Raw genomic sequence first — 22,487 nt, forward strand, 5'->3', positions numbered from 1 at the left:
TATTACCGTATAAATATGCTTAATATAGTCGGAACTATATAAAGCCTCTGTGAAATTAGTACGTTTTAGGCCGCCGTGTTGGCTACTAACGAGTGATCGTTCCCAAACTTTGCACACGATATAAGGGTCTTTCCACGAGAAACATATTACACTTTTGTGTGGCCCGCCCCAGGGGAACCCCTTTTATTACCATAAAAATATGCTTAATATAGTCGGAACAATTTCTTTAATATTTACTGGACTCAAGTCTGCTCTGCTTGCAACAAATTAAGCTCCTCCTCACAAGCATGGCCCGATAAGTTTCATGAAATGATAATAATAATAAAGGATTGAGTTTATCCCACCCAACAATTCCTACAAAAACATTTCAGCGTTCTTGTGAAAAAATGCATTCATTACCACAGTCGTATTCATGCAAATCTTAAAGACGTGCATGTGAATTTTTTAAACCACTCACAACCTACGTGCAAAAGACTCTTCTACCTTTTCAGCGCTACATTTCCATTGCTCTCTTCTTCTGTTCATCTCTCCTCGTCACATGAAAGCAGACGGAATTCTGAATTCGATGACACCAAGCTTGGCAAAATCGGACCGACCGTCCAAAAGATTTATCTGTGAAACAATCCAGCCAATCAGATTCAATATGCAAATGAGGGTGGACATAATGAGGGTGGAAGTCGTAATTACCTCTATACCTAACCCTAACCCTTACCCTAACCTAACCAACTAACCCTAACCCTAACCTAACCCTAACCCTAACACTATCCCCGAACTGTAGCAGTTGGGGAGAATGTTATGGGGGGGCCATTGTCCCTTACAACCTAACCCTAACCGTCGCTAAGGCCATCTGGGGGGTACAGGTTCAGGATTAGGAACAACATATGGTCTATAATGGAACCTAGTTGCCACTTGTCAATAAGGCAATCGGGGGGGTACAGATGCAGGCATAGGAACAAAATATGGTTTATAATAGAGGAAGATTGAATGCACTAGAAACCCTTTTTAAATTTAGGCAGAAGTCCATTAGTTCACCAGACACATGCGTCCGTCAGTGCATTTCTGTGAGCCCCTAACTAAACTTGGTGAGACTGTCATGGGGGGCCACTGTCCCTAAAAACCTAGCCCTCTAACCTAACCCTAACCCAAAAACCTATCCCTTACCCAATCATATAACATCTATAAAAAAATATATATTTGTATTATAAATATAATCTATAAAACAGCTTTTAAGAATAGCTGTAATGCCAGCCAATAATGATACATTTTTCATTATTAAAAGCTCACTCCTCAAAAAGCTACAGTATAAAAAGGGATGAATGACCCAAACCCCTTTGGTTCATGGACTAGAGACAATTCTTATTTAATGTGAATTTAAATATAAGCTGTACACAAAATACATGTTAAAAAAGAACAAATAGTCTTATTATTGCATATCAATTATTGCATACAGTATTCAGTATTGTTACAGTAGTATTTCCACTGGAGCACAGTTCAGCACAGCATGATCATAAACCGTTCTCTGTTTAGAATTCTTGGGATGGTTAGCTCAACTGTTCTCAACCATGCTGGTGGAATGGCTTTAGTAAGTGGTGACTTGTTTAGAGAATCGTCATTATTTTACGATGGTTTAATTAGTATTGTAACCTAAATTTATTTTTCTAAACGGCTTTTCCGTCAGGGAAGTAGATTACTAGCTCATTTAAACTCAAAATACATTATAATATGAAAATAGTAAATGAGAATGTTACTTGTATAATATTTAGTCAATAAATATCCTTTTTAGCTTGCCTGGGAAATGTTACCTTTCTGTATGTTCGTGTCATGTGGCAAACACAAGCCCTCAGCAAATGATGGTAAACCGCTTGCCTTTTTCTCTTTACTTTCCTTTTTGCAACATGGTCCGTGTCTTTGCTGTTTGTTAGCAGAGTAAAACCAGGGGGGAAAAGTAGTCATAAAAAGTGTAACATGTGTAACATATGTCAAAAGATCAAGGACATTTTTATTCCTCGTGGCATGACCCTTTTAAGTGCACAGAGGTTATATAACTGCACAAAGATGGTGCATTGATGTGACAGTTGAGCTAGGTTATTCCATCTTACAAACATATTCTCATTTGAGTACTCTATCTTTGCATATCCCCATTACATCCTCTCCTCACATAATGGAGTTAGGACTGTGCAAATGAAGGAACAAATGGCAAGTTCTGGAGAGAATTGGCTTATACTGTATTTTGCCACAAATCTGCACACACAGTTCCAGAGTGGTTATGAGTGCTATATTGGATAAGATGTAGCAAACCACCATGTTCTGGACTGTACAACATCACTCCAATATTGTGATCAAGTGTGCTTGACAACACAGCACATCTGGATATATGCCAGGTTATAATGATTTTCTCCATCATTTGATCATTATTTGATTAATTAGTACGACAATGATTGGTAGAAAATGTACACAAGCATTTCTTTAAATTAAGTAATTGTCATTCTTTTCTGTGAAAGAGTTAAATGCTCAAGACTCAGCACTACATGTATTTCTGCGCTAATTGTGGCTGCTTGAACTAGATTGTGGGTGTTTAGTGAATAAGACAACTTGTTACACTGAAATACCATGCACAAAAGTGCTGCACTGTTTATTGAATTTGCCCCTCTGTGTATTCTTGAAAAATGCATTAAGCATTTTAGAAGAAAAAAAAACTTACAGTGAAAGGTAGAATTATTTGATTATTTTAGTTCTATATAACCTATTAAATGTACATGTGATGAATGGAGACATGCACATGGCTGATATTCTGATAAACATTTTATAAAATTAATTTTAGAATTATTATTATAATAATAAATGTAAGCGTAAGAGTGTAGTTCTAGCAGGAAGACTCGCAGCTGTACATCACACCATTAGCTAGGTCAGGGGTTTTCAAAATTGGGTCCAGGGACCACAAGGGGGCCGCCAGGAGGTGCTAAGTGGTCCACAGAATTTTTTTTTTTTTTAAAAAAGACCCTATTTAACAATATTATTCTTTCATTCTGCTTTTTAAAAAGTATAAATGTATCTCAATTCAATTAAAATCAAATTTCTTCAGGTTTGTACATCTATTAGTACTCTAATGATGGGTATAAAAAAAGATATGCACTCAATTTAATACAAAGTAATATTTTCCAGATTTTAAATGATATTTTAATCATTTCTTTTCATTTTTCTTAATTTCCTTTTATTACAAAATAACAGCCAGTTATTTAATTTAAAACAACTCATTGTCTTTATAATATAATTCTTATTTTTTTTCACCCAGTATAAAAGGGAATTTATATCTAAAATATAAAGATATACATTTTTGAAAAGGGGTCCCTCGCAAGGGGATCATCGTGTTTGGGGGTCCTTGGTATCAAAAAGTTTGAAAACCCCTGAGCTAGGTAACTCCTAGCCAATCATGCATCAGCCATCGCTTTATAAATCTGCTCAGTGTGCCAACATGGCAACTTCCACCACCCCACTGCCACCAGTTAAGTCCCATCCAACATGGGGGAAAGCTCCTCGCCCCTGCCTCATTTCTTTGGCAGGATCTGATGTTTCCAAGTACAATTTATTTAGACCGCCAGATGGGGCTTATGCTAAAGAGAGACATTACATTTATATTCATCAAATAATTGTCATCTTAAACTTTATTCAAGTCTGTGAGTCTTCCTGATAGAATAATCTAAAAAGTTAAATCTACTAAAAATAACATATCAGTAATATGCCATGAGGACACAAGAGATATATAGTGTCATGCAAAGATAGAATAATGAATTTATTTTTTGATTTTGAGAAGCTCTGATAAGAGAACTTATATATTAGATTTTCTTTTACATATTTAATTGAGTTGTAGATATTGTGCTTATAAAGCATCTTTATACAGTGGTGTAGCGTGAGACTCCTGGACAGGTGCGGAAAGGAGAGGGGACACTAGGGAATGTGTTCAAGAAAATGGGTGTATAAGAGGCTGTGGTGCCTGTGGCCGTCTTCCTCTTCTGACGACGTGGCACATAACGGAAGTTCAGTGGAGGTTTAACAACACGAACAGAACCTTTGATTTCCTCAGAAGAGTCTGATCCAGCCTCTACAGACTCACTGGATTCACTGGAGGAGTTGGGGAGGGTGGGGTCTGATCCTGGGCTTGGTTCAGGCAAAGTAGCGACGACCTGATACACAGAGTCAACTAGCGGAAGTGTTTCCGGAATGACATCTTGGAATGAGGTTGCAGGGATGTGAGGAATATGAATGTCACTGGCTGGAGTCTTGGAAAGTGTGTTGGACTTTTCCTCTTGCTTTCTTGATGTCACAACATGCACCTGTGGGTCAGTTGCACCCATTGAAGCACAAAAATAGTGATAAGTTAAAGTGGTACATTACAATTCTCATTCATTAAAGCACAAAGAAATTAAAGCACAAAGAAAACACAAAGAATGCAAGGAAACATCACAACAATCAAGTACATCTCCAATATTGTGCTCAAAGTGCTGGAGTATTAGTTAAATAATTTGGGTATTCCAATAGCAAATCGATGTAGACTCAAAGAAGGATAAATGGTTCTTAAGGCATCCTCAAAAGACTCCATAAAGTTCATTTTCACTGTATTGATCATTTATTACACATTCTGTCACTCTTCTCACCAACCTGTCTCATGTATATATGTGTTAGATTAGATTTATGATTAGAATAGCAATAAAGTTTGTCTGTATTCAAAGATGATTTGACTGTAGTATATTTTGATAAATAATCAAAAGTTTCAAATCTGTACCTAAATATGTGTGATATTATTTTCAATAAGCCATGAGAATAATAGTACTCCAATAAGAGAATTAATCACAATTCCCTTATTAAAGCTAATTCCTTACAGTAGAAATTGTGAGCTGATACAACAAGACGTTGTATTATGATTTTAATGAGAATTTTATTCAGACAAATAATCTAGTTATTTATAATGGTTGTTGAATGCGACTAATTCCATTTATAAATGTAATTGTCCTTATTCTACATTATTATGCAGTTTAATTTAGTTCATAGCTCACATATTTAGAGACCCTAAACTCCCTTACATATAATGGTGTGAGAATGCGGGCACTTTAATGGTTCCCGTCTAAATTCATTAGTACCAAACATCCTACACTTCTAAGAAAAGTGGAGGCAGTTCTATAGCATAAGATCTAACAAATTCAGCAGCAAAGCCGTCTGACCAAGGAGTCTTGCCATAGGCAAGGCTTTAATTAACTTGCAAAGCTCAACCAAGTTTATCTCAGAATCAAGATCAGTTTTTGCTCAGTCATCAGTTTAGGGAGTTCTAATGGTTCCACAAAATTTCTAATATCTTCATCAGTAGGCAAAGATGTGGAACTATAGAGATCAATAATTCCTTAAAAACATTATTAATTATTAATATCAATGGCTGAGGTAAATATTTCACCACTAGCATATTTCACTGAGGGAATGGTAGATGTAAACACTGCCATATACACCTTCAAGGTAGCCTGGAGAGGGGAGGTATCCAAGCCACACCAGTTACTTACTGGGGTACCTCAGGGTCAGTGCTTGGGCCACTTCTCTTCTCCATATACACAATGTCATTAGGACCCATCATCCAGTCACATGGTTTCCACTGAACGGCTCGTAAAAGTGGTTATTTATTGGACTTAATGCTGACGCGGAAGTGGTGGCCCTCGTGTCAAGCCCTCCTCGTGCGAAGACCTACTTGGGTAAAGACCAGCGAGTCTACCTGTGCGAGTCCACCGAGCAAGGACACTGACAAGGCTCCACTCACCAAAGCACTTAAGTATTTTTCTATTCTATCTCTTTATTATTTTTACTTATACATACATACTAACATGTCTAGTTCACTAATAACACATGCCTTCAAGCACGTCCCTGTTATCTGTTGCAGACCGTTCACAAGATACAGATGCAAGTCAAAACACAACCCACACAGCCTACGGCCGCTTTGCACTTCAACACCTGCTCCACTCTCGTTCTCAGTTGGACTCTGGAACTGCCAGTCTGCTGTGAACAAAGCTGCCTTCATCCCAGCTTTCGCCACACAGTCCACCCTCAGCATCCTGGCACTGACGGAGACATGGATACATCCTGAGGATACAGCAACACCTGCTGCTCTCTCCAACAACTTCTCCTTCTCCCACACCCCTCGACATACTGGTAGGGGTGGGGGAACAGGTTTGCTCATTCATAATAACTGGACTTTTTCACCACAGGCTTCACTATGTAACAATACATCTTTTGAATTCCATGCCATTACTACAATGCAACCCACAAAATTACATGTTGTTGTCATCTATCACCCCCCAGGTCAGCTGACAAGCTTTCTTGAGGAATTGGATGTCCTGCTGTCCTCCTTGCCAGAGGATGGCAGGCCACTTGTGGTTCTTGGTGATTTCAACATACACCAAGACAAACCCCAGGCCATTGAACTGAATACTCTTCTGGCCTCATTTGACTTGGAAAAACTACACACCACAGCAACTCACAGGTCGGGCAACCAGCTGGACCTCATTTTTACACGTAACTGTACCACCTCTAATATTCTTGTTACACCTTTACATGTCTCTGATCACTACTTTGTTCAATTCAACATGATTCTCCCATCCATTGTAAAACCGACCCCACCTTTGGTTTCCTTTTGCCATAACCTCCGTTCCCTCTCACCTTTCCACTGATGTCTCTGCCTCTCTTCCCACAATAAATGTATTTTCCATGCTTGATGTAAACACTGCCACAGACACACTTAGCTCTACTTTAACAACCTGTCTAGACAACATCTGTCCTCTCTCCTCTAGACCAGCACAGACTACACCACCCAGCCCCTGGCTGTCTGACGTCCTTTGTGAACATCGGACTGATCTTAGGGCAGCTGAGAGGAGATGGCGGAAATCTGAAGATCCAGCTGATCTAGGTAAATATCAGCTTCTGCTTGCAACTTTTTCAAATAATGTTAAAACTGCAAAAACTTCATATTACCAGACCAAGATCAACAGCACCACAGACACTCGTAGCTTGTTTAGAACATTCAACACACTTCTCTGCCCTCCCCCTCCACCACCTGACACATCACTGACAGCAGATATATTCGCCACATTTTTTACTGATAAGGTTACAGCCATCAGCAATACATTCACTGCACCACACCCTGTCAAACACCTGGCTCCTGTATGCAACCCTTCTTTCCCTATGTTCTCTCCTTTAACTGACACTGAGGTCTCTAAACTCCTCCTCTCCAACCACCCCACAACCTGTTCCCTTGACCCCATTCCACCACACCTTCTCCAGGCCATCTCTCCGTCCATCCTACCGGCACTTACACACATAATTATCACATCCCTTCTTGCAGGCACTTTTCCCACTACATTTAAGCAGGCTCGAGTAACCCCACTGCTGAAAAAACCTGCACTTAACCCCACACAGATAGAACACTACAGACCAGTCTCTCTCATCCCATTCATGGCAAAAACACTTGAAAGGGCAGTTTTCAATCAGATCTCTGCCTATCTCTCACAGAACAAGTTGCTGGATGACAATCAGTCAGGCTTCAAAAGTGGACACTCCACTGAGACTGCCCTGCTGTCTGTCATCGAGTCGCTGAGACAGGCGAAAGCTGAATCCCAGATCATCCGTTCTGATTCTGCTGGACCTTTCTGCTGCCTTTGACACAGTAAACCATCAGATCCTACTCTCCACCCTCTCTAAACTGGGCATCACTGGAACTGTGCTTGACTGGTTCAACTCTTATTTCTCAGAAAGGTCCTTTTGAGGTAGCCTGGAGAGGGGAAGTATCCAAGCCACACCAGTTACTTACTGGGGTACCTCAGGGATCAGTGCTTGGGCCACTTCTCTTCTCCATATACACAACATCACTGGGACCCATCATCCAGTCACATGGTTTCTCTTACCACTGCTACGCTGATGACACGCAACTCTACTTGTCTTTCCAGCCCAACGACACCACAGTGACCGCTTGAATCACTGCCTGTCTGGCAGACATCTCAGCCTGGATGAAGGAACACCACCTTCAACTCAACCCAGCCAAGACCGAACTCCTTGTCTTTTCAGCCAACCCTGCTGTTGAACACAACATCACTGTGCAGCTGGGTCCAACTACAGTTTCGCCTTCCAAAACGGTCAGAAATCTAGGGGTAACCATTGATGATGAGCTAAATTTCACAGACCACATTTCAAAAACTGCAAGATCATAAAACCCTTCCTCTCTGTACATGCCACACAACTGCTCGTTCAGTCCCTTGTCATAACTAGACTGGACTACTGTAACGCTCTCATTGCAGGCCTTCCTGCATGTGCTATTAGACCTCTCCAAATGATCCAGAATGCAGCAGCACATCTGGTCTTTAATGAACCTAAGAGAGCACGTTACACCACTTTTTGTCTCTCTCCACTGGCTGCCGGTTCATGTACGTATTAAATTCAAGGCCCTGATGCTGGCATACAAAACAGTCACTGGGTCTGCTCCAGCATACCTAAAAACATTTATGCAGAGCTACATTCCCACCAGAAGCCTGCGGTCGGCCTTGTCGTACCAAAACTCTTTCCCGGACTTTCAGTTTCATCATACCACGGTGGTTGAATGACCTTCCCAACTCAATCCGGGAAGCTAACTCACTCTCTATCTTCAAAAAATGGCTAAAAACACATCTTTTCCAAAAGCACATAACCGGTCACTAAAAAAAAAAAAAAAAAAAATGTAAATGTAAATTCAAACCTGTCACACCAACCATTTTTAGCCCATAAAGAATTTGGTTCCACACATATGTGACATTATTAACCAGAAGTGACATCATTCAGCTTACTTCAACAGCATAGTGAAGAAAAAGGTAAGCAATATCATAACTTCTATTCATATTTTGAAGTGTATTATAGTCAGATGAGTATGGTCAAGCTTAACAAATCAACCCAATCACTTGAAATAAGATATTAAATCATTACTTTTCAAAATTATTAAATTATTTTAATCCATAAATATATAAATAATTTATTAATTGTATGTATGCTCAGGAGCTATGAAGAGTCAATATATTATACAGTACATTCCAAATTTTGTATATTTATTTGAATGGAATATGGTGTTAAAAATATGTGGGTTAAAGTAGTCTTGTGGTGGGAGAGTTGTAAAGAGGTTGAGATGAGAGTAAATCTATGTATTGTTTTCTGAGCACAGCCTGACATGTTAAGGGCAAGCACAAAAACGTTGAGGTTGGGGTTTTAGTAAAAAATCTGATTTCAAAACAGCTTTAACAAAAATAATGAGACCACAGACAAACAATTTGTCTTTTTGTAGCTTTATCACATAATAATGAGAAAACTGTCATAAATGTTATATTTTGTGGTCATTAAATTGGTATGAGGGAAACATGAGCAGTAGGTAGATGTTTTTTTTTCATAACCAGTATTGTGTAGAATCATTTTCAAACCAATTCCATTATGTCTGGCCAAATCATAAATAAAAAATGAAATTAAATAATAAAAGGGCTTTAATGCCTGAGGTAGAAATATATATATATATATATATATATATATATATATATATATATATATATATATATTAGTTAAAATAATCCCCAAATTGAAAATTACAAAATCCCAGGAATGAACCTCCTAAAGTGTTGTTTACCTCAGTCATCTTGCTCCTGCGGTCATCACATATACAGCTGTAAAATTCACACTTTACAAATCTTGACAAATAAAAGAGGATATTAAGAGTACCTGTGGGCGAAATATTTCACAGGAGACCTTCACGTCTTGCTGGCTGTGATCAGTACCAATAACCTCTCCGACACAAAAGCCAACAGGCTGCAATGAAAACAGAAAGACTGAATAACTACACTAATGATAGAGAGACATAATACATTTGGTACTAGATGAAAATGACCCTTACCGTCACATGTAAAACTGTAAATTCAAGTCATGAGTGACTCGTTCACAAATCACCACTAGCTGGCACACACATATCAATTTTTAAAAGGGGATCAAACAATGCAATTAATTAATGGTAGCATTAAAGTTCTAGCTTAATTTAACAATATCTGGCCTCTAGTGACTCAAATAGTGATGCAAATTATTATTTTGATAATTGATTGTAACAGGTAAAGGATGGGCAAGGAGGAGGCAGAAACTGGCTGAAGAAAACACAGAATGTAATGCTCTATGTATATCTGTTATATAAAAGGATTTAGGCACTGCTCTTGTAAGGTCAGGGTCAAAAGGGTCAGATAGGGTTCTACTCCTATTTCAGAAGCTTCCAAAACAGAACCTGCACATCCATGCAGCAGGGTGCTTTGTGTCTTACCTTGTTTGTACATTTACTAAGACGAGTGTTGCAAAGGTATGCATAAACCTGTGTACATAAAGCACCTATTTCTCACTTAAACATTAGATGGACGGAAACAACGGACAACAGACGAGGTCAACAACTATGATGACAAAGACACAGATAAACATCTCAGTGTATCTCCAGGCGCTTTTGATACAGTTCTACTCGGCACTTCAATAACTGTCTGGTTTGGTGCAGCTATGAAATCAGACATCAGAAGACTACAGAGGACATTTCGGACTGCTGAGCGGATTATTGGTTGCTCCCTGCCGCCCTTCAAGAACTATACACTTCCAGAGTGAGGAAAAAGGCTGTAAAAATCACTCTGGACCCCACTCACCCTGCCCACTACCTTTTTGAACTGTTGCCTTCTGGCCGACGCTTCAGAGCTCTGAGCACCAGAACCATCAAGCACAGGAACAGTTTTTTCCCTCAGGCTATCCATCTCATGAACAGATAAAGCTGCCCCATCCATCCATCCATCCATCGTCAACCGCTTATCCTGTGTACAGGGTCGCGGGGGGCTGGAGCCTATCCCAGCTAACATTGGGCGAAAGGCGGGGGACACCCTGGACAGGTCGCCAGTCCATCGCAGTAAAGCTGCCCCATTGAGCAATAATTATGTGCAATACATAGTTTAAGTCTTTTTATGTTAGATAATATAATTATATTAATTATATTAAAATACAATTTACATAAAATACTGTATTTTTGTACTTTATATAACGGATTTGTTTTAGGTTTGCACTACGTATGTGTGTGTATGTATGAAGGTGTGTGTCTGTGTGTATGTACGTATATGTATAATTATATATTTGTTTTTTATTTTTTATTATCAATGTCTTGCTGCTGTTTTTGTATTGTTTTTTTGTATTGTTGTGCACTGGAAGCTCCTATCACCAAGACAAAACCCTTGTATGTGTAAGCATACTTGGCAATAAAGCTGATTCTGATCTTTATGCAATCTGATGAACTTTAATAAAAGCTGTTGAAGTCCAACTTCTATCTCCCATTCTTCTCGAACACCTCTCAACCCTGGCAAATAAAATTTAAGAATCTAACCATTCTGGCAATGAGGATGGGATGTAATTGAGGCTGAAAGTAACTGGACTCTGGGCGTTTCACATGGGAACGAATCAAATTCTGCAGGTCTTCCTCCTATCGAGCCCCCTGTGCAGACAGTGTGAGTTGGTTATTTGTCATCTTGATGATAAAATCTTTGGGTGCTAAGGGTACACCTGATATACATCTTAATTTCCAAGAGGGCTGTGTGAGCGACGTGCTCGTCAGGTGTAGTCTGCTAAACTATATAATTTTGGCCTTCATGCCCTAATCCTAAATCTCATTATTTTGCAACAAATTGAATACGAACTGAACCTTTGTCTGTTGCAAAGTTTCCAATCATTCAAACAGAGATCAGCGTGTCTTGAGTTCGCTATGGAGCAAACTCTGATTTCCAATCAATCAATCTGGGATGCTATACAGCAACTGAAATTGGATTTGTTTTCCCATTTCGACGCGAAAATGGATAATATCCAATCGGGCTTACAAACAATACAAGGCTCGCTGTCCACACTTGGTGATCATGTGTCTGAACTTGAACAAAGAGTAAGCTCAAATGAAGATAACTTAATTGAACTACAAAAGCATGTCAAAACATTAGTGAGTGAAAACTCTTACTTGCGTGATAAAGTTGAGGATGCAGAGAATCGCAATAGGGCATACAACCTGCGCTTTCTGCATGTTCCGGAAAAATCGGAGGGCCAGGACATCATCGGCTTCATGAGAGGTCTTATCCAGCTACTTTTGGGGGAAGAGAACTTTATAGTTCCTTCAGTCATCGAGAGAGCCCACCGTTCTCCCACTATGTTACAAACAAATAAGCCGAAAGCTGGCCCAAGGACAATCCTGGTGAAATTAGTCAGCCTTCAGGATAAACAACTAATTTTACGTCTTTCACGTGAGAAGGAACTAAAGTATAAAGGCAACCGCGTCCACATTTTCCCTGATTTCAGCGCTGGCATTGTTCATAAACGTCGGCAGTTTGATGACATCAAGAAAAAGCTTCGCGAGCTGAAGTTTGAATATTCTCTTCTATATCCTGCCATACTGAGGATCATCGCAGCGGGCAAAGTAGTCCTGTTTAAAAGTCCTGGAGATGCAGAGTCTTTCCTTTGGGATCTTGAGGCTCACTCCCAGAATGACTGATTTCATTCGTCTCATTGAACTTGAGGTATATGACTAACTGAGTGCATCTTGATGCTGATGTTATTTTGTGGCATGAAAGGCAATACATTTATTGAAGTGAGCTACCTGTCTCTCCGGCCAATTAGCCTAATTTTGGCCGTTTCCGTTTTTTTTAATTTTTTTTTATGTATATTTATTTTTATTTTTATCTCATTTGTTTATATTGTAATGATATCGGCCAATACATTATTTTATTTTATACCATTAATGGCTGGGATTCAGCTTGACTTAAATGTTTAATTTTGTATGTTTTTATTTTATTTTTTCTTAACATTAAACTTTCACTTCATGTAATTCTATTGAGAAACTTAGCAGACTGTATCTGCATTTTGTTATGTTTTGGCCTAGCCAGTTTGTGATTGTGTGTGTTCGCGTGTGTGCCTGCGCGCGCGCGTTTGTGTGTGGGTGTGGCCACCACCACTCCCAAACCCTGGGAGTGGTGGTGGTGGCGTAGTGGCTAAAGCACAGGGCTGTTAATGAGCAGGTCGCAGGTTCTAACCCCACGGCCACCACCATTGTGTCCTTGAGCAAGGCACTTAACTCCAGGTTGCTCTAGGGGGATTGTCCCTGTAATAATTGCACTGTAAGTCGCGTTGGATAAAAGTGTCTGCCAAATTCATAAATGTAAATGTATGCTGCTATCTTTCGCTGTCTCCCCCAACTCTTCAATCCTTTTTTCTATGTCCCTGAATAGTCAACGTGGGTAAAGGCTTATTTGTCATTCATCTGAACATTAGGAGCTTGCCACACAAAATTGATCTCTTAAGGGCCTGGTTGGTCTATAATAAACCAAGTGTTATAACACTGTCTGAGACCTGGTTGAATAATAACACATCAGATGAGGAAATTAAACTGGATGGTTATGTCTTGTATAGAGCTGATAGGGCTACTCGTGGAGGAGGGGTAGCCACTTATGTCTCCTCAAATGTATTATCTCAGTTTATAGCCCCTAAGGAAAACCCTGTATACTTTGAATGTCTTTTTGTTAAAATTAGTTTTCACGTAAATAAACAGCTGATTATAGGGAACATCTACAGACCTCCAAACTCTCCTACAGAGTCAATACACTGCATTGGCACTACTATAAAATCTGTGGGTAGCTCAAACGAGATTGTGGCAGCGGGGACGTGGTCAAGCGCCCGTCCGGGAGAGAAAAGCGGTAAGGGCGCTCACACCTGAGCTAAATGATGACTAACACCTGTCTCTAATTTCAGTAACATGAGGAGAGCGGCATAAAAAGGGCAGGAGTGACAGAGCACGAGAGGGAGAACCCGACCCAGAAAGCAAACCCTAGCATACTGTCAAACAAAAGAGAGAGAAAAATAAACTTACCCCTTAAGTTGACGTTTGTGTCTGTCCCGTCCTTGAACAGTGTTACAGAGATGATTATCCTTGGTGATTTTAACATTAATTGGTTAGATCGTTCATCTCTAAATGATAGAAATTATTTTGAAAGCTTAAATCTGACTCAACTAATTAGAGAACCTACTCGGGTTGACCACAGATCCAAATCTTTGTTGGACTGGATTTTGGTCACCCACTCTAACAGAATTATTGAATCCGGTGTTTTACCCGATTGCTTTAGTGATCATTCCATGGTTTTCTGTGTATGGAAAATTAGATTACCTTGCCTACCACCCAAGGTGATTAGGGTAAGGCAGAGTAAATATTTTAACACTGAGCTTTTTATCCAAGATCTATTAGATATAAATTGGAACCGGTTTAACCTTATTCCTTTTGTTGAAGATGCTTGGAATTTTTTCTATACTGAAGTGCTTAAAGTAATTGATAAACATGCCCCTTGGATATCAGTCAAGGTTAAGGGTCGACATTTACCATGGATTGATGCTGATTTAATTCATCTTTTTAAACAAAGAGATAAGGCATGGGAAAAGTACCGCCTGTCAAAGGACCCATCAGACGGGGCTGTATATAAACAATTAAGAAATAAGTGTACGACTAAAACAAGAAATGCTAAATCAAATTATTATACAAACTTTCTGTCTAATAATTTCAATAATCCTAAGAAGTTTTGGAAAAGTCTTAATTCTTTATTTAAAAATTGTACTAAAAGCATTGCTACCAAAATCAAAGTCAATAATGATGTTATCAGTGATCCTTCTGCGGTTGCCAATGCTTTCAACCAACACTTTTCCTCCATTTGTAGTTCACAATTTTCTAATTTCTCCTACTCTAATCCAGCAGATGAGCTTAACAGTTCCTTTTCATTTGCTACAATAAATCCTACTGAAGTTCAGCAAGCAATTTCCGAACTAAAGTCAGGTAACGGTACTGATCCCGATGGCCTGGAGATTAAGTTTATTAAGCTCGCATCTCATGTACTGGCATTTCCTTTAACAGATTTATTTAATTTATCATTATCCACCTGTGTGGTTCCATTAATGTGGAAGTCTGCCAGAGTTACACCAATACATAAGGGTGGCAATGCACTTGAACTTAACAACTATAGACCTATCTCTATCATCAGTAGTATAGCAAAAGTGTTTGAAAAAATAATATTTAAACAATTATTTAAATATATTAATGATTTCTCTATTCTGTCTCCAAATCAATCTGGTTTCAGACAAAACGTTTCTACAACTACTGCTCTTCTAAAATTTACCAATGATGTTTCATCTTCCTTAGACAATAACAAGTCAACTGGTGCAATATTTATAGATCTCACTAAGGCCTTTGATATGGTCGATCACTATTTGCTTCTCGACAAATTATATGCGATAGGCCTTACTAAAGATTCTCTTCTCTGGTTTAATTCTTACCTTCACTGTAGACATCAGCGTGTCTCTTTTCATGGTTGTGTATCACAGTCCTTAATAATGGACAAAGGTGTCCCTCAAGGCTCTTCTTTAGGGCCTCTTCTATTTTCTTTATTTATCAATGATCTTCCTTTAATTTGCTCAGACTGTTGTATCCATCTATATGCAGATGACACAGTGATCTACACATCTAATATGTCTGTCTCTAAGATTCAATCCTTATTGCAATCTAATTTTAATGCCATTCAACTTTGGTTCCAATCCAACCATCTTTTATTGAATAAGAAAAAGTCATATAGCATATTGTTTCCCACCAGATCAGCTTCAATGAATCAAGATAACAATCTTTCACTCAAATTCCTAGACGATACTCAACTTGATCAAGTTGATGAACTTAAATATCTGGGCCTTTGGCTTGACTCACAACTCTCTTTTAGGTGTCATATCAATTCTGTTGTAAAAAAGATTAATTGTAATTTACAAATATTGTATCGCTCTATTAACTGTTTCACTCAAATGATTAGACTAAGAATTGTGTCACAGTTAATATTTCCCATATCTGGACTTTGTTTTTTATACCCCTTATATCTGGATACTTATTTTATTATTTTTTTTATTTATTTTTTATTTATGTGTACATATGCGAGTATGGGTGTAGGTGTGCGTATACATTATGTATGTACACTCACCTAAAGGATTATTAGAAACACCATACTAATACTGTGTTTGACCCCCTTTGCCTTCAGAACTGCCTTAATTCTACGTGGCATTGATTCAACAAGGTCCTGAAAGCATTCTTTAGAAATGTTGGCCCATATTGATAGGATAGCATCTTGCAGTTGATGGAGATTTGTGGGATGCACATCCAGGGCACGAAGCTCCCATTCCACCACATCCCAAAGATGCTCTATTGGGTTGAGATCTGGTGACTGTGGGGGCCATTTTAGTACAGTGAACTCATTGTCATGTTCAAGAAACCAATTTGAAATGATTCAAGCTTTGTGACATGGTGCATTATCCTGCTGGAAGTAGCCATCAGAGGATGGGTACATGGTGGCCATAAAGAGATGGACATGGTCAGAAACAATGCTCAGGTAGGCCGTGGCATTTAAACGATGCCCAATTGGCACTAAGGGGCCTAAAGTGTGCCAAGAAAACATCCCCCACACCATTACACCACCACCACCAGCCTGCACAGTGGTAACAAGGCATGATGGATCCATGTTCTCATTCTGTTTACGCCAAATTCTGACTCTACCATCTGAATTTCTCAACAGAAATCGAGACTCATCAGACCAGGCAACATTTTTCCAGTCTTCAACTGTCCAATTTTGGTGAGCTCTTGCAAATTGTAGCCTCTTTTTCCTATTTGTAGTGGAGATGAGTGGTACCCGGTGGGGTCTTCTGCTGTTGTAGCCCATCCGCCTCAAGGTTGTGCGTGTTGTGGCTTCACAAATGCTTTGCTGCATACCTCGGTTGTAACGAGTGGTTATTTCAGGCAAAGTTGCTCTTCTATCAGCTTGAATCAGTCGGCCCATTCTCCTCTGACCTCTAGCATCAACAAGGCATTTTTGCCCACAGGACTGCCGCATACTGGATGTTTTTCCCTTTTCACACTATTCTTTGTAAACCCTAGAAATGGTTGTGTGTGAAAATCCCAGTAACTGAGCAGATTGTGAAATACTCAGACCGGCCCGTCTGGCACCAACAACCATGCCACACTCAAAATTGCTTAAATCACCATTCTTTCCCATTCTGACATTCAGTTTGGAGTTCAGGAGATTGTCTTGACCAGGACCACACCCCTAAATGCATTGAAGCAACTGCCATGTGATTGGTTGATTAGATAATTGCATTAATGAAAAATTGAACAGGTATTCCTAATAATCCTTTAGGTGAGTGTATGTATGTATAGACATATGTGTATGTAAGGGCTAAATGTTGTCATGCATCTTAATACTGCAGTATGTTTTATATATGGATTTGTTTCCAATAAGGAGTTGGTGGGCCTGGTGGGCTGGGTGGGCAGGGCGAGGCGGGATGAGGTAGAGCTTTAGTGTGAGTGAATGTATATGTATTGTATTATCTTTGTCTTTGTCTCGAGGACCCCCTCGAAAACTAGATGTTTCATCTCAAGGGGTTATCCTCTACAATAAAAATTCAAATTAAATTAAATTCAAATATTTGTGCAAATTAAACAAATAATGTGTTTTGAGTCATGGTGACATTTTGGGAACTATGTTGGCTGGGTTACAGTGTAGCAATTTGTATTAGAGCCTTAATGGTAAACAGAAAAATTTGAGTAGCTTAGGATTCAGTTCCAACTTCAGAGAAAGGTGGTAGAGGTGTTCTTGATGTCACACTATCTGAGGTGACAGATGTTCTATCAAATAATTTAAGAGAATTCATGAAAATTGAGGCAGAAATGATTGCAAAATATCAAATTAAAGCCCAAAAGGCTGATATGTGGTGTCCAGATTATTTAAAAAAAGCATGGGGAAAAATTCAAATGATTTCAAGATAGAGATTCAAGATAAACCTCATGGATTATGGTTGTTTTATAACACTGTAGAAAATGGGAAATAAAATGACTGAAGACAATTGTGTTCATGCGACAAACAACCGTATAAGTCCAAATAAACAAAAATTGAGATAACCATGTGACTTGAATGTATGTGTGCCACTCTGTATACATAATCACTTTGGGGGGGTGTTCGCGCAACCAAAACTCTGTATTTTAAATTTTAAAATAGTCTCACGCGGAAAAAACGTTTATGTCCACTAACGAAAAATGGAGACGCCGGTTGCTTTCATGTCCGCTGCGGACATTAAAAGGCAAAACCTCAGCAAAAAAAGGAGAGCAAACATGAATGAATGGAAGGACAGAGCAAGGAAGTCTTTGAGGGATGCTGGGAAACCATATGTGAACCGGAGAGGAGAGCAAAAACGAGGAAAAAGTCCACCGAAAAAGGTGAGTGAAAGAACCCTATACAAATTATCTACCTAACTTTAGCGGTTACAGTCAGAGGGGCGTGTAGGCTACTGGGCATCGTCTACTACAGTTTATTCATATAACTCACTCTGTTTAACGGATCAATTCATGAATGGGTCAAAATGAATGCTGTAGACTACTCCTTATAACCACGGATAAATTAATCGAAACATTTTAGCTGCGTTTGATGTCCCTAATGTTAGCTGGCTGGCCAGTTACTTTGTAACGTAGCTGGTTACAGTCAGGGGGCATATTACTGGCCGTCTAATGTTACTAATGTTCATACAGCTCGGACTGTTTAGCGAATCAAGTCATGAATAGGTCGAAATGAAAGCTAAGAAAATTAGACTTTGATTGCTTTATGTCTTCACTGAAATTGGTAAAAAAAAATTAAAAAGTCATCGACGTGTTTAAAATATTTTGATATATTTTTTGGATCCCCTGTTACCATTTAATGCAACACTTTGTTTTGTAATATTGTATGCTTTGCTATGTTTGTTACTCATTAAATACAATAAATAAATAAAAGGTAATAATAAAAAAAATACATTGTGTAAGCTGTTATATATTCTAGCTAGTAACCTTAATAGCTACTAATAGCTCTAGTGTTCTATAGCTTAATAAAAAAAAAAAAAAAAAAAAAAAAAAAAAACCCAGCTAATGTGACTTTGTTTTTGTTAAGGGCAAGGTGTGCAATGAGACGTGTCCCAGGTAGTGTTCAAGCCTAACAGAACAAAGAAAACTCCAGCTCTTCACAGAGTTTTATGCTGTCTCTTATGAGAGGCAGCAGGCTATCATTCTCTCTGGTTTGGAGCAGTAGGCTAACTGAAGCAAATCATGACCATATCATGTCAACAGTATGCAATGCATCACAATGTAGGCCCATGAAATAACCAGTGAATTGAATACTACTGTATGCCTTCAATTCACTAAGACTGCACATGTGCCTGATCACTGTAAATGTTAAATTTTGTGAGGATGGATGAAGGATGATCGGCATCAAGTAGGCCACCAAGTGCATTACAGACCACAGCGCTTTGGTGCCCTAAAAGGCATACACATGGCTTATTCATTCTCCTAACCAAAGCCTACTCACGTACTTAATGACCTTAACTTGACAGCTCTACACTACGGCTAGCCTGCTACGCTATGGTAAATGTCTTTTTACTTCATGTCTTTTTACTTCTAGCACAAGGTGAGCCACAGACGACCACGTGGGCCTGACACTGAGATTACTAAGAGGAAGTACACCTTCAAGTACCATGTGCAACAAGGAGGCCAAAGACTTGCTGTTTGTAAGCTCACATTTATGTCAGTCTTTCAACTGAACAACAGTCGCCTACAGGCAAGTTTTATATAGCCTAGCGTTTTCCGTTTGTTAACTTTTTATTACATGCATGATTTTAATTAGATACATTGTCCATAACATATTTATTTAAAGTTACTTATCTTTGAAAAGGTTATTCAAGAAAAGTTAGGCAGTCAGTCTGAGGGAACAGAGCATGTAGATAAAGTCGGGTCTCCATTAGAGGACTTCAGAGGAAAACATAAGAACAGGTAAGTAAAAAAAAAATCTTGAAGGACCTCGTGCTCTCGTCCTGTTAGTTTTTAAAGCTGCACCATTGTCAGCATCCGTTGCCCTACAACATTCCCTGGTCTAATGGTGCACTGGACGCTGGCATTATAGGGCGTCGGGTGCCTTGCCACCCTATAACACCAGCGTGCATGTGCCGTAATGGTTAGGATTCTGCTCACTGTTGTTGCCCAGTCAGGAAACATATTTTTGCACTTTGAGATCAATATCAGAGGTAAAGTGCTATGCAAATGTATGTATGATTATTCTTTGTATCATTACAACATGTAGATCTTAAAGGGATACTTCAGCTCTGGAAAGATTAATGTATTTAAAATGGGTCATTTATGTAGTAGAAATGTGAAATTATTTTTGAATTTCGAGCCTTCTAGACTGAGAAAAGCCAGAAAATTTATTTTTGATTTATGGGGATGAAAGACAACAACTCCCAGATTGCAATGCTAAAACGCACACATCAATCCATCACATGTTTAGCATTCATGTAAACACAACATTCAGATTCACAAATCGGAATAAATTCAGTTAGATTGAAACAAAATGTGTGCATGTAAACAATGACTATTTTTGCATCATCAGAGGATTTATTCCAGACAAAAAATACATAAATCTCTCATCTCAGGGGGATATGAGGGAGGAAAGCATGGTAATTCGAAAATACTAAAAAGAATTCGGTTTTCTAATGATACAAAACGTATCGGTTACCTAACGTAACCTCGGTTCTCTCTAGATGAGGGAAAGAGTATTGTGTAAGCTAGCTTACGCTACGGGAAAGATTCATCTTTTCTGAGATATTGAAGCCAAAAAATTATCCTTAATTTTTGTATCCATTGTCAACGCAGTGCGGCAGCTGCAGACCTTGAGCGGGCTAGCTAGCGAGCTCATAGGTTGCTCTGCGGCAACTGCTGCAGCCTATAGACGAGCTTGGGCGAACTCGCATCCAATGAGAGGCGTCCGCGCGCTCACTGCATCAAAGCCCGCCAAAATGGGCATGACTTAAGTGCATATAAGCGTAGTTCAGTAGGCTGAAACACTGGTTTCATTGACTGAGCGAAAGTCGCTCGAGCACGGCCGGCTACGCAATACTCGTTCCCTCATCTAGAGAGAACCGAGGTTACGTTAGGTAACCGATACGTTCTCTTACGAGAGGTTCTCTCGTATACGTAAGCTAGCTTACGCTACGGGAACCCATTGTCAACGCCGTGCGCACCAAGCATCCACTGTATGAGCCCCAGGGAATTAAGGGGGACCCGGGGAGCCCTTATGAGTGGGGAAATAATATTTGGCCGGCAAGAATGCGGGTCATTGATTGTGTAATACATAAGCACATAGTGGGAAGGGAACGACAGAGCGGCGGTGCCGGTCTGTGTGGAATGTGTCCCATCAGTGCAGCTCACCAGGGGAGCTGTAGCGTATTAAACCGCTAGTAGTTTTGCCTGCAGAGCGGGCACTTCCATATTGTAAAATCTGACAAAGGTGGAGGGGGAAGTCCATCCCGCTGCCACACATATGTCGTGAATGGAAATCCAGCTGGACCATGCCCACGAGGATGCCATGCCTCTAGTGGAGTGAGCCCTAATGCCCAAGATCCCAGATAGGAACCGATGGGGGGCGCGGGGGGTTCATCCTTCTAGCTCCCCTGAGGAAGCGGATGACCAGCTCGTTTTTACCCCATGACTGGCCGTGCAGGGGTTCAGCGAACGACGCAACGGCCGCCACATACACTTTGAGCATGGAAGGGGATCTGCCCTTATCCAGCAGCTCTTGTAGAAATACGAGCAGCGACGACACCCCACATGTCCGCGGGTCCAGGTCTCTGTCGGTGCACCATTTTGAGAACACAGACCATTTTGACGCATAGAGTCTTCTCGTGGAAGGGGCTCTAGCGTGTATGATGGTGTTTATTACTCCTTCTGGCAGAGCGACGGGTAGTCGTTGATCACCCACGCATGCAGCCCAGCTCTGGGTGGGGATGCCAGATTGTGCCGCGAGCTTGAGAGAGGAGATCTGCTCTCACTGGGATGGGCCACGGCGCTGTCAGTGACAGCTGCGTAAGCTCCGGGAACCATGTCTGATTCTCCCAACGCGGGGCTATGAGGAGCACCGAGTGACGCGTTTCCCTGATCCTCTGCATTACCTGTGGCAATAGCGAGACGGGAGGGAAGGCGTAAAGCGGGCGTCTGGGCCAGTCCTGGGCCAGCGCGTCCTCGCTTTTCGAGAAAAAATATTGGGCAGTGAGCGTTCTCTTTGGACGCAAAGAGGTCTATCTCTGCTCTGCCGAATAGGTGCCATAACATCTGGACTGTTTGAGCGTGCAGTGACCATTCCCCTGGGGGAATATTGTCTCTGGACAGTCTGTCCGGGCCGTCGTTCAGGTGGCCTGGCACGTGCATCGCCCTCAGCGAGCGCAGGTGGCACTGGGACCAACTCAGTATGCATTTCGTCAGATGGAATAGGTTCCTGGATCTGACACCGCCCTGACGGCGGTTTAGGTAGGATACCACAGATCTGTTG

General features: G+C 40.1%; 1 protein-coding gene across 1 annotated transcript in view; it reads right to left on the reverse strand.

Moving 5' to 3' along the window:
• Positions 1-1,343: 1,343 nt before the first annotated feature.
• Positions 1,344-22,487, reverse strand: part of si:ch211-262h13.5 (uncharacterized protein LOC571127 homolog) — an 84,854-nt gene continuing 63,710 nt past the window's right edge. The window contains exons 6-7 of the mRNA XM_052118161.1: positions 9,760-9,846; positions 1,344-4,331 (exon numbers count right to left, since the gene is read on the reverse strand). Coding sequence (XP_051974121.1) covers positions 3,891-4,331; positions 9,760-9,846 — 528 coding nt within the window. The 3' untranslated portion in view covers positions 1,344-3,890. The remainder of the gene's footprint in view (positions 4,332-9,759; positions 9,847-22,487) is intronic.

Source organism: Xyrauchen texanus, chromosome 45, assembly GCF_025860055.1.
Source record: "Xyrauchen texanus isolate HMW12.3.18 chromosome 45, RBS_HiC_50CHRs, whole genome shotgun sequence".
NCBI classification, from domain to species: domain Eukaryota; kingdom Metazoa; phylum Chordata; class Actinopteri; order Cypriniformes; family Catostomidae; genus Xyrauchen; species Xyrauchen texanus.